This window comes from Girardinichthys multiradiatus, chromosome 3 (genome assembly GCF_021462225.1).
Source record: "Girardinichthys multiradiatus isolate DD_20200921_A chromosome 3, DD_fGirMul_XY1, whole genome shotgun sequence".
Taxonomy (NCBI): Eukaryota; Metazoa; Chordata; class Actinopteri; order Cyprinodontiformes; family Goodeidae; genus Girardinichthys; species Girardinichthys multiradiatus.
This window is the reverse complement of record NC_061796.1, coordinates 23429489-23448671: the sequence shown is the minus strand read 5'-3', so window position 1 is coordinate 23448671 and position 19183 is coordinate 23429489. Positions and strand designations below refer to the sequence as shown.

General features: G+C 39.1%; 1 protein-coding gene across 2 annotated transcripts; it reads right to left on the bottom strand.

The window, feature by feature from the left end:
- Window positions 1–8693: 8693 nt before the first annotated feature.
- LOC124866214 lies at window positions 8694–12315 on the bottom strand. 2 transcript variants are annotated; one of them, XM_047361906.1, is made up of 3 exons: window positions 10685–12315; window positions 10107–10202; window positions 8694–9669 (listed from the first exon to the last, which is right to left on the bottom strand). In XM_047361906.1, the coding sequence occupies exons 1-3, from the start codon at window positions 11171–11173 to the stop codon at window positions 9652–9654; spliced, it is 603 nt and encodes a 200-aa protein (XP_047217862.1). In that variant the 5' UTR covers window positions 11174–12315; the 3' UTR covers window positions 8694–9651. The 2 variants fall into 2 exon arrangements, with proteins under 2 accessions (XP_047217862.1, XP_047217861.1); XM_047361905.1 differs by lacking the exon at window positions 10685–12315 and having other exon boundaries at window positions 10107–10338.
- Between the last annotated feature and the right edge of the window lie 6868 nt (window positions 12316–19183).

Sequence of the window (19183 nt, the reverse complement as noted above, 5' to 3'; positions counted from 1 at the left end):
TCAATGCATTTAGGCATGTAGACATGGTCAAGACGATCTGCTGCAGTTCAAACTGAGCATCAGAATGGGGAAGAAAGGTGATTTAAGTGACTTTGAACGTGGCATGGTTGTTGGTGCCAGACAGGCTGGTCTGACTATTTCAGAAACTGATGATCTACTGGGATTTTCACGCACTACCATCTCTAGAGTTTACAGAGAATGGTCAGAAAAAGAGAAAATATCCAGTGAGCGGCAGTTCTGTGGGCGCAAATGTCTTGTTGATGTTAGAGGTCAGAGGAGAATGGCCAGACTGGTTCGAGCTGATAGAAAAACAACAGTAACTCAAATAACCACTCATTACAACCAAGACATGCAGAAGAGCATCTCTGAACGCACAACATGTCGAACCTTGAGGCGGATGGGCTACAGCAGCAGAAGACCACACCGGGTGCCACTCCTGTCAGCTAAGAACAGGAAACTGAGGCAACAATTCACACAGGCTCACCAAAATTGGACAATAGAAGATTGGAAAAACGTTGCCTGGTCTGATGAGTCTCAATTTCTGCTGTGACATTCGGATGGTAGGTTCAGAATTTGGCATCAACAACATGAAAGCATGGATCCATCCTGCCTTGTATCAACGGTTCAGGCTGGTGGTGGTGGTGTAATGGTGTGGGGGATATTTTCTTGGCACACTTTGGGCCCCTTAGTACCAACTGAGCATCGTGTCAACGCCACAGCCTACCTGAGTATTGTTGCTGACCATGTCCATCCCTTTATGACCACAGTGTACCCATCTTCTGATGGTTACTTCCAGCAGGATAACGCTCCATGTCATAAAGCACTAATCATCTCAGACTGGTTTCTTGAACATGACAATGAGTTGACTGGACTCAAATGGCCTCCACAGTCACCAGATCTCAATCCAATAGAGCACCTTTAGGATGTGGTGGAACGGGAGATTCGCATCATGGATGTACAGCCGACAAATTGCAGCATCTGTGTGATGCTATCATGTCAATATGGACCAAACTCTCTGAGGAATGTTTCCAGTACCTTGTTGAATCAATGCCACGAAGATTAAGGCAGTTCTGAAGGCAAAAGGGGGTCAAACCCGGTACTAGAAAGGTGTACCTAATATAGTAGCCGGTTAGTGTACATCAACAGGTGTAAATGGTAAATTTATAGCGTTTTATCAAATCCCCAGAGACCCCAAAGTGCTTTACACTACAATCAGTCATATATCCAATCATCAGACAGTGGTAAGCTATATTGTGCCCACAGCTACCCTGGGGCAGACCAAAAGATGTGACACCGCATTAGAAGCATTTTGAGGAATGATAGACGTTAAATTCACAAGACACAACAAAAAAAAAAATCTATTAAAAGGCCAGTTTGAGCCTTTTTGTCAAACAGCAAGCAAAGAAGTGTTCTCTGGGAGTGCAGTTGATTTATGCAAAACACAAGAAGCCCTTCACAGATGCTAAGTTGGTAAAAAGTGTTTTGTAGCTGTCGTCAACACACTTTTAGAAAGAAAAGCCAGAATTCAAAGACACAATTACAGAATTTCTTCTGTCATCCGCAGCTGACACCAGATGAAAAGAGCTGGTTACAGATGTGCAGTCACAGCTGGACAGCGCTGTTCCTGTAGCTTTAGTAGTTGATGAATCAACAGATATTACTTCTCTATGTCAGATTGTAATACAAAAACACCCATAGTTTTGTTGAGGACATCTTAGGTGTCATAGCACTTAAAGTCACACAAGGGTGAAAATCTTTATTTAGCTTTAAAAGAAATACTCACACAGAGAGAAATTAGCTTGAATAGTGTTGCGTTAATCACTACTGATTGTGCTCCCTCCATGGTAGGAAGAGAAAAAGGAGCAGTCATTCGTCTAAAACAAGACAGTCCAGACAACACCTCAGATCACTGTATTATTCATCAGACAGTTTTTTTCTCCATTCTTTTTTTAAGAATATGGAGAAACTCAAACTTTTTCAGGGCTTTATCATCTTGTCAACATTGTCTTCTTTAGGAATTTCTTAGTGAAGTGGATGGACATGGAAATGACTTATTACTGCACTACAGTGTTCGGTGGTTGAGTAAAGGGAGTGTTTTAGCATACCTTTGTGCAATTAGAGAAAAAATAAAACTATTTCTGTTTCAGAACAACAATAACAAGGACAGACAGTTTTCTCAGTTTTTTGGAAGATAAAAGGAGCATGAGCGTCCTTGTCCTCCTTGTTGACAAGGCAACTCACCTGAATAACCTAAATGTAACTGAAACTGCAAGGCAAGAACAGCTCTGTAAGTGATTTGATTGTATCTGTCCAATCATTAAGAAGAAAGCTGAACTTTTTGAAAGTAAATCTCCAAGATAACTGTGCACATTTTCCATCAGTAAAACAAATTTTAAAAAAGAAGGATTTGGCCTCCAATGTTAAATTTGTAAAACAAATTCTGAACTTCCGTGACTGTACTGATCTCCTTAGCTTTGGAGAAAAAACTTATTTTCCTAACAAAAACCTTTTCTTGTGAAAGCTGTTACCACATTTTTAATGGTGCCCAAGCAGACCTTGGGCACCACTAAATATGGGCAGATGTAGGCTCTCATCAAATAGATGTCGCACTAAGATGATGGTGATCCTGTTGCCTGCTGGTTGCATAGTACCAAAGACTGTTTTTCCAGGACTCACCAAAGTGGCAATCCACACATTATGTATGTTTGGCTCCACATATTGCTGTAGGGCAGCATTTTTCTAAAAACATCAATAAAACTAAATATCATTCAAATAACAAATAACAAATTTGCATGCCTGTTTCAGAAAGCCAGTGACCTAATTCCTTCCAAGGTTTAAAGTTTTTGCAGGGAATACCCAAGCCAATTTTTCTTACTGAAATAAAAATTATTGACACTAAATTATCAATGTCATAATCTTAGTGGTCAACATCTGGTTCTAACAAGACCTAAGATACAGTTGCTGTAGCCAGTAGCTTGACAAACATGTTAACTAAAATTCCTGAAAACTGTTTAGAAAATTCAGGTGATAAATGATCTGATTGATAATCAATGTGCAAATAAAATCAGCAAAAGCAATTTTTCTAGGAAACTTCTTGTGAACAGCAGAGAGAACATTAGGAAAGTTCAAAATGAAGGAGGCTCAGTATTTGCCTGTTCTGTAAACTGTGAAACATAATATAGTGGGTCTGTTGAAAGTAAAACTATGATATTCAAATGCGGTGTAACGGTCAAGAGAAATGTCCTTCAAACCAGGTTTCCTAAGGAGAATGATTACAGTGCCTCCTCCTTTTTTTACTTCTGTTATTGAAAATGCAAAGCTGCGGTTAGAAGGTGAAGATTTAATAAAAGCAACTGAGTCAAGTTTCTAGTAAAAACATTAACATTCTGATGTTTTTAAGTCATGGATCTAACATTCAACAGAACCATTGTCAAAGTTACAACAGATTATTATTTAATGGTTTGCACTTTTAGGTTTGGATTTATGGATTATGACTGACTTGAAGTTATTGTGCATACAGCATCACTTTACTTACTGTCACATTTTCTGTGAGACTGGAGGTTACAATTATGACAGCCTAATAACTGGTATAAGCTGAGGATCAAACTCCAGAATAGCATGTATGGTTCAAAGTGGATATAAGATACAGTTTTATTGTTAAACCAGGTGCTCTCTGGTGTGAGGAAAACAAAAGAAAATTTCTCTTTGTGATGACTTAATTTTAAATATACCAACAATCCAAGGCTTAAAGTCACTACAGCAAATCTTCCACTCCAACCCTCCTATGTGAACATATTGAGATAAGCCACCTCTGTTCATCTCAGTAATATTACAGAACATTAATCCCTAATACAACAGAAACAATTAAGTGATATAGATATACAACGCTTATTTTGAAGAAAGAAAATACCCATGTTTCCATTGACAGCATAACACTTTGTGCATTTGTCGTCATGTTTTTATAGGTGGGTTTAACTCTTGTAACACCTTTAGTCTTTTCTGGTCTTGAAAATGAAGTGCAACAAAAGCGGCTCCATTGGTTCTTTTCTGTCACTTGGCATTCATCACTTGCAATCCAAAGCTCAGTAGCACTGCAGTTAATGTAGCATAACGAGAAGATGAGAGATTACCAAACAAAACATTCATTTGACCTTTTCATAAAAGAGGCAAAGTTCTCACGACATGATGATATCGGTTCTGCTTGCATTGACATGACATGAGAAGCTTGCAGTCAACTGTGTGAACAGAATGTGACATGCTAAGCCCAGAAAGGAATGCAGCCACCATGTCAACATGTCTCATATTTCTTCTTATGAGGTTTTTATTTGGAAATCTGTCATGCCTGTTTGCATATATGAGCATGTTTTTTTAAAACAAGGATCATTTTATATTTTCCTCTATTTTACCTTTGTTAGTTTGAAAGACTCGCACAAAGAAATGGATATGATAAGCTTTATGGTGCGCTCTAATAAAGATTTCAGTTTAAGGTTTAGTTTGGATTGTTTAAAACTGAAATTCAACTGCTGTAGTGTGACCCCCAGTAAGGCTTAGCCCTGAAGTCTGCTGTCTGTGGACAGTCTGTCCTTCTGTAGACTGAGCACTCTGCGGGAGAACATACAGAGCACATTCATAACCAGACACTACACAGCAAAGGTATTTTTAATGCAAAATTAAGTTTCTCAGCTGTTGTAAACTGTGGCAGTCGGAGACCAACAGATTAGATGAATCCCATTCTAATTAGGGTTTCAAGCCCGCGGGTGCAGGCGAAGGCCATGCAAGGCATGGCCATTCGCCTGCTCCCAGCGGAGCAGGGAACCGTTACTCAGATACTAAAAGTCAGACCCCCTAACAACTAGGGGGAGCTATTACGTATGACAACGTGTTTGGGCTTATAACTTCCAAACTGTAAGTCCCACACTCCAAAGGTTTATATCACCTTGTTCCTTGGATGATTCTGCATCACTTTGTAATTGGCCACGCCCACTTCCGCCTAACTAGATTTTTTTGCTACGTGGCGACAAAGGCAAAATCTATTTTCCACAATTCCTTCTACATTTTGAGCTCAATCAAGATAAAACTTTGTACATACCATTTACAGAGTCAGTGGGACACAACGGTATGAAATCTTTTTCAAATGTTTGAAAGTTGTTAAAGCTACATGCGGACAAACTTTATTCACGAACTAGCACAAAAGTTAATTGACTATATATCTGCCATATTTCATGATTTCCAAACAAGATAGGAGAACCTGATAGAGAATGAGCTATTGTGCCTATACATGGAGTTTGATACACATTCAATAATAGGGGGCGCTATATGCACCAGACGTTTATATCTGAATAACGGATTGATGGATTGACACGCAACTTGGTCCATATGCTCAAAGGCTTGACCTCAGGACATACTTTTAATATGATTAAAAAGTGGACGTGGCTTATATGCTATCTCACATTTGACCTTTGAACTCAGTGAATTTGAAAGATTTTGTCGGGGAAATTACAGATCATATGCAGAATTGTGCTACCTAGGTACATGAAAAAAAAATTAGTTTCACAGCTAGATGGCGCTGTTATAACGTAAAATGCATTTCTGTGATTTTTTCTGAAACTTGCTTGCAGAGACTAAATCTCAATTCCTGGATGTTCTTTGAGTCATTCTTAATCATGTGAGTTTTGAAAAGAAATCATAGAGTTATGCTAATTAGCAACAATGTTACGTAATATGTGAAACCTATTTTCATTAACTCCTCCTTAGGGGCAAGGCCAATCAAAGTGAAACCGAGCCTGGTAAGACTGCAGACATAGCCAACAAAACAATGTGGAACGGCTTTCAAAATTATTTTTCAGTTTGCGAATTATATGCAATCAAACTTTTTTGAAGCAAAAAAAAAGTTTTTTTTGGCCCAAATTGAAAATAGATTAAGATGTACAAATAATTTTCATACCAGTAGTGTATAATGTCAAACTGTAGGTATGTTCTCATTTTCAGAGGGATCTAAGCCTATGGGGCGCTATAGATGCCTTGCAGCTGACGTCACACGCTTACCGAACTCTAGCCACCGCCATATTGAGTACCTTCCTTGGTGCCCCGGTCGTCGAAGATGCCGTCCGTGTGTTGTGCAGTTGGGTGTGATAATAAGAAAGGTGACCCAAATATTTCTTTTTATCGCTTACCGAAAGAGGAAGAACATCGTCAGAGATGGCTGTCAGCGATCAGGAGGGCTAACAGGACGCCGACTGCAAGTAGCCGTCTGTGCAGTGCACATTTTGTATCATGTGAGTTTCAAAGCACGTCAGGAGAGCTAGCTCAAGCTACTGCCAACTGGATTTAATGTCTTGAACATATTTTTCAGAAAATTAAGTGATTAGAATGAAACTGATTAGACACCGTGTGCAACAAATGCATTTGATATGAAGATCTGAATATTTAGCTTCAGAGATAGCAGTTGTTAGCTTAGATACCTGTCTACAGCAGGATCTTTGAGATTAATGTAGTATTTTTACATTCCATTCAATTGAACTTACACAACATAATGACAGTAAAATATACAGCAACAGAAGTTGAAAACTTACAGTATTACTAGCTAATAAGCTTGATGATATATTGTGCTGATGTAACCTATGTTACTCAAATTGAGTGCCCGTTCAGCCATCAGTGGCGCCGTTATAAAGGGAAACGCTCTCAGAGTACGCCCCGTTCTGATGTCACGTCCTCCTTGCTGTTGGCTGTGCATGGCTGGAATAAACAAATGACTGATTCAACACGAAATCCGATTAACACCTTATGTAAATCTTTCCATACTCATTGGTCAGGTTTTTTTTGGACTCCCTGAACCTCTTCTAGAGTGGCGAGCTGGTAGGATTATTTATTTTTCCCTTTTGATTCGGGACCTTGGACACTGTGAGAGTCCTGTTTTTTTTCCCCCCAAAAGGAACTTAACTAAACATGGAACATGGACAATAACTGAACTTTCATATTTAGTTTGGATCACCACAAACTGAACCATTTTGAACAGAAAAGGATGCGAAAGTCAAAAAAACAATAGTATTGCATTTGAATGACTGGATACTTGTCTAATGTAATCTTGTCTTGACACACATATCTGGTGTCTGTCTAATTATTTGTTTGTTGTAATTTAAGTTACCGGTAAATATATATTTCTGAATCAGATGAGCATTTTTTTTTTCCTTCCTCTGGTTGTCTTGTTCCATCCCAGGCTCCTATGACGAACTTAATTTTCTGTTGTCAGTTTTGTTAATATCTTTGCGATAACTGGTCCATACCAAAAAAACATAACCCATACAAGTATATTGTGTCAGTGTTACACTGATCTTAGATTAACCTAGCAAGATGTTTCATTTCTCTAGTTTCTTTGTTGCAGCTGCTTTGGACACAGACCTAGTTACATTAACTGAAACCTTTGTCTCATCCGGTGCAAAAAGCCAAAACCCACTAAGCCCAGACTACTTGCCAACAATATTTCCTCATCTAAGTTCTCCAAACAAATGAAAGAGGATTTATCAAATGGCCAGGTTTGAACACACTCAGGCTCTAAAAAGAAAAAGAGCAGTGATTGATGCTGACAGAGGAGAGACAGGAAAAGCAGAGGACAGACAGGAGGTGGATGGCAATGACCAGCAGGATGGAGGAGAAGACAGACAAGAGGTTGGATTGGCGATGGATGGTTCCTGTACCAATGCTTCTTGCCAAGTCACAATTAAAAGACTCAATGAAGAATGTATGAGATTAAGGACTGAAATCTGTAAACTCAAGGGTGAAGTAGATTAATTAACATTCAGTAAAGAAAGTTTCCAAGAAAAAGATGAGAAAGTCAATAAGTTAACTGGCCTGCCTTCTTACTGTAAATTGATTGTTGTATTCTCTTTTATATCACCATTACTTAATGTTAAGTCATGTTTGTCACCTTTTCAGCAGTTTTTACTAACATTAATGCGCTTGAGAATGAATTTACCACTTTTTTTCCTAGGTCATTGTTTTCATACATCAACATCAACTGCTAGTAGGGTTTTCAACAACACACTGAATGTTATGTATTTCTGGCTGTGTAATATTATAAGGTGGCCAAGCAGAGATCAGATTTTAATTATTCTTCCCATGTTTTACAGAAAAAACTTCAAAAATTGCACTAGTATTATTGACTGCTTTGAGATATTCATGATGACATGCAGAATTAAACATCCCAACCCACAAAGTATTTCATTTTGAAATAAATCTGACTTTTGTTGATCAAACAATATACTTGTTTCATTATTACAATATTAAATGTTTTAAAGGTTTACTACTGAAGAGAAACATGAGAAACATGTCACCATTTTTCAATTGTGATTTTAATAACGCACAAAATTAAGACAGGATTAAAAACAAGACAAGAAAATCATCCTACATCCTCATCTTCCTCTCCTCACAATGTAGATTTTATTTGCAGTAGTTCTACTTGAAATGAAATATATACTGAAAGAAGAGATGGAAAGAGGATAGTAAGGAGGAGAGGAAGGAAGGGAAGGAGAGAGGCAGGAAGAGAGGTTGAATATTCTAATTCCAATTCTCTTGTTACAGTACATCAAAATAACAGAATTGGAATTAGAATATCCCTCCTCTCCCACTGCCCCTCTTCTTCCCTTCCTTCCTCTCCTCCTCTTCCCTCCTTATCTATGCTTGTCCCTCTCCTCAGTGTAGATTTTGTTTCAAGCATATCATTAGAATAACAACAATAGGGAATAAAGAAGGCAGGTTAAACACAACTTTAAAAGATCACAAGACAATCGCAGTACCTTAATAAGGTATTTTGACTTAGTTGGAAAATAACCCGAAGTGGGATTACTGGAATGACACCGTGTTTATAAGTGGAAAACTCTGGCATCAGAACAAAAGGAAACAAAACCTTAGGCTAAATATTATTGAATATATTTTTGTTATGTTAGATTTGTACAATATCTGTTGCATAACAGTGTAGTTCCTCAGTTTGGCTTTATCTTCCTGCATTCATAACATTTCCACACTTTTGGAACCCTTGTCATCTGCAAGCAAGACCTGTGAAAGTGTCCTCGCTTGCATAGTTTTGATGCGCAGATGACTACATCCTCTGGAGCTCCCTGTGGTTCACCACAGTAGCACCCTGAATGTGGCTGTTTCTCTGAGATTGGGGAGACCACTATGCGTGGTACTGTGTAGTACTTTCCCAAAAGTTCTGGCAGAAGTCTAGTTTTGATGAACTGCACTACTCTGCTGTACGTCTCACTGAAGAACACGTCATCAAACTGAATGCGTTGTATAAACATTTCAGTGGGACTCCACACAACAAAGTCACAATGCTGTACACCTGCAATACGCATTTGGGCTTGAACTTGTGACATGTATTTGTGATTTGCCTTCAGTGTCATCACATTGTCCTTTTCCACTAGACAGAAGTTTGTGTCAGTGTTACACCTGTTGGCAAGAGAGCTATTTTTGAGGGTAAAGGGACATTTTATTTCAAGCACACCTTTACCATGGCAGACACATGTAATGATCCCATCTGGCGATGCACCGATCCATGGCAAAGATGTGTTGATGATGAGGCCTGCTGTTGTCACCTGGAAATCTGTGTGATGATCTTGCAACGCTTTGATGTAATGTATCCTTGCTACTGGCTCATTTAGATTTCCCCATCTAGAAAAATTATGTTACACATGAATTAGATTGACTCCTACTTACAACAATCACAACCTAGAGTATACTACTTCACATCTAAAACCTGTGCATTAGCAGTTATGCAAACATGATCTAATTATACATTGTATACATTATCTAACTGTGTAATTACCTGACTTTTCGACAGAGCAGAAATGAAATAGTGGAAGTGTTAGGACTGGGATCTTATCTTGAGCTTGCATCTCTTAAGTCTTTGAAGTGTAATGATAATAACTTTGTTACTCTGCAATATCCCTTAAAAATTAAATAAAAACCAACCCTTGGTAAACCTGGTTGGTTATGTAGCCCTTCCATATGCACTTCTGTCTTTACCTCACTGCCTCAGTAGAAACCTGACAGGATCGAGGGTAACAAATCCTTTTAATCAAGGATATGGCACTGTCCGTCCTGCCTACCTCATGGAAGACCGATGCTGTGACTCTGCCTGCTCTTTGCTCAAACCACACCTTGCTGGCTGACTGTTCTCTAGTTGCCTTTTCTACTGAAAATGACTGCAAGATGTTTTGAACACTGAAGGTTAGTTAAATGCAGTTTTTAATGTTGATACATCTGTTTATATTAGTGTTAAGCCAGGGGTCTGCAACCTTTACGATCCAAATTTGCCCTCAGCCCAGCTAAATAACACTCGTTTAGAGCCACAAATGTTACATGACCTTTTAAGTAAAAAGTCGTTTTTTAAAAAGGTCTTCAGGAAAAAAAAAAACATTAGTTGGTTCTTTTTTATTTTTAGCCAATGTTATCAAGACCCACTGTGGAAGATCCAAAGAGCCACTTGTGGCTTTGGAGCCTTAGGTTGCGGACCCTTGTGTTAAGCAAAGTACAAATAGTATACTTAATACCAGTACTTACCCAATATGCATTTACCAGAAGCTTTTACCAAAAGTGTAGTAATCTTATTGAGTATACCAATAATATAAAAAGTAAGGAAGTGCTTTACAAATTTAGTGAAGAATTAGACAGTCAATATACATACCTCTTTTTTCGTTAGCTGAAGATCATCAAATACCTTTTTACTCTCTACCAATAGTGATGATAAATCTGCTTGTAATCTTGCATTCGAGAAGAGACTTGTCAGAGGTTGTGGCAAGTTCAGTTGGACAGTCTTTGGTATGTATTTGTCAGAGTGACCCGCAATGACAGACAAAATAGCCGTTCCGTTGGGATTTCCTTCCTGGACATCACACTCGTGCAGCTGTTGGAAGAACCTCATGTATTCATCCTCTGAAGGGACAGCAATGCTGGGCAGTATAGTGGATTTTGATTTATTCTTCTTGGTCATTGATATTTTGCTCAGTTCCTCATACTGGATTTGAGATGTTTTGCCTGGAATGACCCAGGCACAGGCCTTCTGAGTGCTGGACTGTCCATCTTTGACATTGACTGCTGCCAGTAGTGCATACATCAGTGCAGCTGCATGGGAGCATGCTTCACCCAATCCTGCTTTACAGGTGCCGTGAGCCATTAGCACTGTCCCATCCTCTCTGACAACAACCCAGGGTTGTGTGGGTGTGACATTTATGGCCTGAGAGTGATTCACCTGAAGTTAAAGAAAGTGATCTATTAGTAAAGTAGAACTAGAAAATACTTATCAAGATGAGTGTGAGACTTTAACTTTCTTGGGACAAGTACAACATTAACCTCAGGTACTCGGATGTTTGATGTTCGTTCACCCACCCCTTGAAATTTCAAAATTGTTTATTTAGGACCTTAACATCACTCTTACATTGCTCATTAGTCCTGCTCTATGTTTCAGTGGATGATTTAAATTATCCTAGCTTACCCCTTTGCAATGCTAACAGTGTTAGCCGCTGTTTACATCAAGCATAAAGATTAGTAGAACACGATTTACCTTTGCTTTACACAAGAATATTTTCTTGTTCTTCTGATACCATATTTTCAGGTCAATGACCCAGCCAGCCGTGAAATATCGATAGGCATCCGTGCTTTAAAAGCTTTCAGACTTTCCCCGGTGTATGAAGACGGGTTGTGTATCAGATATATGTATAAGTCGTGGAAGGAAAAATCTGGAAGCCTGTCAGTTGACGAAAGGTGTTGAAAACAGTCTGCAGGAACTTCGTATGGATCGCATCCAATAACAGCGATTTTTTCGTTGTATCGTTTCAGTTCGTGGGGATTTAAATGAGAACGATCCATTCTGGTCTGAGAGAAAGCGCCACGGAGCTTAGCGTTCGGTACTCAACATGGCGGTGGCAAGGTAGCGTGCGTGATGACATCATCCTCCTGAAACGCATCTATGAGCAAGATAAATTTGTATAGCCAAAATGGTTGAATGGATTTTTATTAAATTTGGTACATTTCTTCAGGATACCACCTAGAGAATATGTTATCAATATGGTAATGATTGGGTAAGGTGGGTGTGGCTTATGTGCGAAAATGTACCTCTGACCCTTCACTCATAAAGAAATTCCCCAAAAATCACTCGTGGTACCTAGAGAGTCCAAACCTTTAGGATATGTTTTGTGCCTAATCCTGAAAAGTACCTGTTCTAGCTAAAGCTCTATCTCAAAGCGCGTCACTACAGTGTACAATGTTTGGTAATAAAGCTAGCAGTTGTATCTTATGTTCTGTTGGGCCAAACGCCATGGAATTTTGCACACTACTTAAATAGACAATGCCTATAATCTATAAACATTGTTCAATTTGGACTGCCCACTTGTGTACAATTAATTCATAAAGATATATGCTAATCAATTACGGCAATTTTAAATTAATTTTGATGAACTCATTAAAGTGTGGTGGCTGAAGAAAATCAGGTCTATTCTACATATAGATGAGGTTCTTGATGAATATTTTGAGATTTTTCTGACAAAGTATGGATTTTACGAGAACTTTTCAATTTTGGTCATTATTACTAATATCATTGAAATGATAGTTAACAATTTCTTTTAAAACAATCATTAAAATTAGAGACATGACAAACAATGTATATCATTCCACATATAGATATGGGTTTCTGAGAATATTTAGGGATTTTTATAAAATACCATGTATTTTATATATATTTTTTAATTTGGCTAAGTACCATGGATTTGACAGTTAACAATTTTTGGTTGAAAAGGTAATTAATTTAGGCACTTGAATAAATAGTTATATTGTTTCTTCTATAGTCATGGAGATCTAAGAATATTTTGGGAATTATTTGATGAAATATGGATTTTTAATGAATATTTAAATTCGGTTCATTATAGGTTGTTAATTTATAAACAAAGCTTTTTAATTTTTTAGTTCAAGGACTATTACATTTTAAACAATATATATTATTGTAGATATACTCAGGTTTAAATGAGAATATTTTGGTAATTTTATGACAAACTATGTATTTTTAAGGAATTTCTATACTGACAAAGTACTGTCAAAGGGAATCATAAACTCAGTACATGTGTCAACATTTCCCCCTGTTGTAACAGGTTGTGTTTAGTTTAGTTGATTAGCTGATTAGCTGTTTGCCTCCCAACATTCAGATTCAGGGTCCGATCCCAGATGTATCCGCCCTCGTTATTGGTGTTTTTTTTTCTCACACAAGTATCAGACGCAATGCCGCCTGTTAATCAAACACATTTTTTTCTGAAACCCATTACATCTAGGGACATTATAAACAATGCATATTATTGCAGATATAGACAGAGTTAACCGAGAATATTTTGGACATTTTAATGAAGCAGCCCTGGTAATTTTTTGATGAAATATGGATTCTGCAGAAAGCTCGCTGTCTGCCGCTCGCGGAAGAAACAGCGCCCCCAAAATTACGCTAGTGGCCAAAAGGTGTATTGCATGCGTAGTGTTCAGAACCACCATCTCCGCAGGAATTCGGGGTTCAATAACAGTAGTAAGCTCTCTGTTTTATTTGTGTTTTTTTCTGACACAAGTATCAACAGGAGAGGAGGTAAAGGAAACACAGAAAGCTGTAATACAATATCTGAAAAAAGTAAGAATATATTCTAGGGTTTATTTATTTGTTTTTTATTTACGGTACAGGCCAAAAGTTTGGACACACCTTCTCATTCAAAGAGTTGTCTTTATTTCCATGACTATGAATATTGTAGCTTCACACTGAAAGCATCAAAACTATGAATTAACACATGTGGAATTATATACTGAACAAAAAAGTGTGAAACAACTGAAAATATGTCTTATATTCTAGGTTCTTCAAAGTAGCCACCTTTTGCTTTGATTACTGCTCCGCACACTCTTGGCATTCTGTTGATGAGCTTCAAGAGGTAGTCACCTGAAATGGTTTTCATTTCACAGGTGTGCCCTGTCAGGTTTAATAAGTGGGATTTCAAGCCTTATAAATGGGGTTGGGACCATCAGTTGTGTTGTGCAGTAGGTGGATACAGTACACAGCTGATAGTCCTACTGAATAGACTGTTAGAATTTGTATTATGGCAAGAAAAAAGCAGCTAAGTAAAACAAAATGAGTGGCCATCCTTACTTTAAGAAATGAAGATCAGTCAGTCCGAACAATTGGGAAAACTTTGAAAGTGTCCCCAAGTGCAGTCGCAAAAACCATCAAGCGCTACAAACAAACTGGCTCACATGAGGACCGCCCCAGGAAAGGAAGACCAAGAGTCACCTCTGCTGCGGACGATAAATTCATCCGAGTCACCAGCCTCAGAAATCGCAGGTTAACAGCAGCTCAGATTAGAGAACAGGTCAATGCCACACAGAGTTCTAGCAGCAGACACATCTCTAGAACAACTGTTAAGAGGAGACTGTGTGAATCAGGCCTTCATGGTAAAATAGCTGCCAGGAAACCACTGCTGAGGACAGGCAACAAGCAGAAGAGACTTGTTTGGGCTAAAGAGCACAAGGAATGGACATTACACCAGTGGAAATCTGTGCTTTGGTCTGATGAGTCCAAGTCTGAGATCTTTGGTTCCAACCACCGTGTCTTTGTGCGGCGCAGAAGAGCTGAACGGATGGACTCTACATGCCTGGTTCCCACCGTGAAGCATGGAGGAGGTGTGATGGTGCTTTGCTGGTGACACTATTGGGGATTTATTCAAAATTGAAGGCATACTGAACTAGCATGGCCACCACAGCATCTTGCAGCGGCATGCTATTCCATCCGGTTTGCGTTTAGTTGGACCATCATTTATTTTTCAACAGGACAATGACCCCAAACACACCTCCAGGCTGTGTAAGGGCTATTTGACCAAGAAGGAGAGTGATGGGGTGCTGCGCCAGATGACCTGGCCTCCACAGTCACCGGACCTGAACCCAATCGGGATGGTTTGGGGTGAGCTGGACCGCAGAATGAAGGCAAAAGGGCCAACAAGTGCTAAGCATCTCTGGGAACTCCTTCAAGACTGTTGGAAAACCATTTCAGGTGACTACCTCTTGAAGCTTTATAGAATTATGATGGGGCTTACAGTTAATTTTATATGGGTTTCAGCATATCATGGAGTTAAGGAGAATCAAATGGCAGATAATATGGCTAAGAAGAGTGCCAATTGGTTAATGGTTGACATTAATAGGTTTAGTGTAAAACATGTAAAGGGTATAGTGAAACAAAAAAATGGAAGAGAGGTGGCAAAAGTTATGGGAGGAAGAAAGGAAAGGATTTATATGGGTTTATAAAATACAAAGGAAAATTTGAGAAATGAGAACAACAGAAAGAAACAGGAGAAGAGACAATGATATCATGTCTTAGAATTGGATATACTGGATTGCATACAACCTTATTTATAATAGGAACACATTAGACAGCTACACGTGAGTCCAGGTAAGATGTGACGATAGATTATGTTATTTTGCATTGTGGGTAATATCAGGTCCACAAGAATAAGTTGGTCAAGAATCTTAGTAATATAAAACTGAAATTAGACATTGTTGATTTTTTGCAAAAAGATACAGTAAAACATATGAGATCAGGTTATATTTTATTTCTTCAGTTCAATTAAGCTTTATTTACATAGCGCTAATTCACAATACATGTCGTCTCAAGGCACTTCACAAAGGGTCTGGAATGGTGTAGGGTTGTTGGGGAAGTAAGAATAAACTACTGAGTGTTAGTTTGGCCATTTTAGAATGGGCTATGTGTAGGGGTACAAAGTAAAATAATAAACTGATAAGGTTTGTCCATCTAGAGCCCACTGGTGGCCATTGTTATACTAAAAAACACAAGGATTGAGGGTACCCATCTCTGTCAGACTGATTATAACCATTGGAAAAGAGAAGGGGTCGCACAGGTAGCAGAAATGGAGGGTGTGTTTGCACCTCAACCATAACTGAGCCGGTTTAGGCAAAACCTGACTCCCCCTTACTCGATCCAACAGGGAGGGAGGAAGGCAGAGGTAAAAATAGTTGGAGAGTGTTGTTTCCTGTCGCATTGTTTGAATGGTGGGTAAATTTAAAATGGGCTAAGTCAATTCAATAGAATCATATAGATTTCAAGTCAGGTACATACATTCCAATTAATCCTAACCATTGAACAGTGCAGTCAAATTCAGTTATTTATTCAAATTGGATAAAAAGTTTTTCTATCTAAGGAAGCCCAGCAGATTGCATCTAGTCAGTGACTTGCAGCATTCACTCCTCCTGGATGAGCATGTAGAGACAGTGGACAGTCACTGGCGTTGACTTTGCAGCAATCCCTCATATGGAGCATGCATGTAGCGACAGTGCAGAGGAAAAACTCCCTTTTAACAGGAAGAAACCTCCATCAGAATCAGGCTCAGTGTGAGCGGCCATCTGCCACGACTGACTGGGGGTTTGAGAGAACAGAGCAGCGACACAAAAAGAACACAGAAGCACTGATCAAGGAGTACTTTCTATGGGAAGGAAAAGTAAATGTTAATGGATGTAGCTCCTTTAGTCGCTTCACCTAGAAAGAAAGAACAGATCAATTCTGAGCCAGTTCTCAAGGTTAGAGTCTGAAAGAAAGCACATACAGGTCCTTCTCAAAATATTAGCATATTTTGATTAAGTTAATTATTTTCCATAATGTCATGATGAAAATTTAACATTCATATATTTTAGATTCATTGTACAATAACTGAAATTTTTCAGGTCTTTTATTGTCTTAATACGGATAATTTTGGCATACAGCTCATGAAAACCCAAAATTCAAAATTCCTATCTCACAAAATTAGCATATCATTAAAAGGGTCCTTCAAGGGTGAACCTTGAGGGAGCCGGTCTCAACAGAGCAGTAACAGAGCAACTTCGTCGCAGAGACTGCAGGTGAGCAAGATCATCAGGATGGCAACAGTTGTTTTGACCCAAGAAAAGTTACGAACCAAGTGTCAGCAGAGTAAAAGAAACTCCTTGATGAAGAAATGCGAGGAGTTGATCCATGCTGAGTCACAAAAACGTTGGAAGAATGTATCAGACCAGCCTTCAGCTTCACCAATAAGCCTTAGCACTTTCCTCATACTAATGGTCCTCATACTGATGGTCCGTAGTATTACTGTCAAATCTCTAGCCTGTCTTTATACATATATATATATATATATATACATATATATATACATATATATATGTATATATATATATATATATATATGTGTGTGTGTGTGTGTGTGTAGTTGGGTGTTTGTGTGCATCGCATCGTGCACGTTGGACTTTGTATGGGTCAGATGCGCCATTCATGCCTGTTGCATGTTTGTGTTGGTCAGGATCTGAGTATCAGGTGGGTGGTGCCATGTTGCTGTTTTTGTGCACCACGCACATCACGCACAGATGGCCTGTATTTGAATGGGTCTTGGTGTAATGTTTGGTTTTGTGCACCATGTGCATGATGTGCATCGGGGTTGTGTGGGTCATGATGTGTGCAGTGATGGTTTTGTGCATACCCTCCAATAAAATCCTGCAAGCACACCTGGTGAATATGAATAATAAAATCCCCATCAATTAAAATGCGACCATACCTTGGCAGGAATTCAGACAAAAGATCAGAGAAGTCACTTAAAAAATTCTTTGTTACATTTTGGAGGACGGTAGACCGCTGCACAGAGTAGCACAGGACATGAAACAAACACAAAAAGGCTCAGTTCAAATCAGGATAAAAGTCCGAAGGGTCAGCTATTTACAGTCAAAGTTTGTTTTGAGATGATCGATAAACCTCCAGCACAACCCAAGGACAGTGGAGAGTTAAAATACTGACAGCCACACAGCAACAGTTCAGTGAAGGCACTCGACTCACTGGGTGACACCCAGGTTTCTATCATGCAAAGGTAATGGCATAAATGGTGTTAAGGCATGAAAGGTTTGTTTCTCCGGAATCTAGTGTTTACCTGACTGAACCTTGAGGGAGCCGGTCTCAACAGAGCAGTAACAGAGCAACTTCGTCGCAGAGACTGCAGGTGAGCAAGATCATCAGGATGGCAACAGTTGTTTTCACCCAAGAAAAGTTACGAACCAAGTGTCAGCAGAGTAAAAGAAACTCCTTGATGAAGAAATGTGAGGAGTTGATCCATGCTGAGTCACAAAAACGTTGGAAGAATGTATCAGACCAGCCTTCAGCTTCACCAATAAGCCTTAGCGCTTTCCTCATACTAATGGTCCTCATACTGATGGTCCGTAGTATTACTGTCAAATCTCTAGCCTGTCTTTCTCCGGCTTTGGCTTCATCTTACCTCTACTTGTGAGTAAGACATCTAGGTAGGTCAACATGAAGCAGGGTTTTGTTACCTTTAGTGGTAGAGTGGTTTGAGAACCCCCACGATCCTGGGATCTGTGGTAATGTGGGTGGAGGGGGGATTGGGGAATATTCAGTCAGCTTAACAGCCATTAAAAGACCCCCAATACAGCAAGACCACAGGTACCTACTACCCACAGGGATGAATGTTGGGGTGAGATCCAGTATAAGGCTGGAGGCAAGGACCTGGTGTGCTGATTATGTTATCTGGCTCCATGGGAATCCAATAATACCTCATTGTTTGTACCTGTTTTCTTTCATACTTACATGGGAAAGAAGCTGTAGCTATGATGACATCCTCTTCAATGACAATATTGGACAGGTTGGTCAACAGTTAGTTTGAAAGGAGTGATTTCTCACAAGGAATTTGACAGAATTTTTGTGTCAATTTCGCAGTGAGTGATAAATTATCCAAATTTGCTTTCACATTATTTCCTAAATTATGTAGCCTAGTCGTCTTTCTTCTTCTGTTCATGATCTTCTTTGTCCTTTGTGTCTTTGGCATCACCTTCTGACTGGGAGTGTTATTGTTTCACATGTATTGTTGGTGCACACACCTAATAAACATCTGGGCTTAACAGAGTTATTAGCAGAAGGACTTGACGGATTCTCCCCAACTGGTACAGACTCTGAAACTTGTGGCAGCAAGACCTTGCAACCAGTCGAACAGGCAGACGAGTAAACTGAGGACAATGAATTGAGCCTTACTTTGCCCTTTCTCTGTGATTCCACAGTAAAGATAGGAACTGTCCAGTCTCTAAATGCTTTACCTTGCACTTAAAGTATTTTCATCCGCTGTAACAGTTTTCT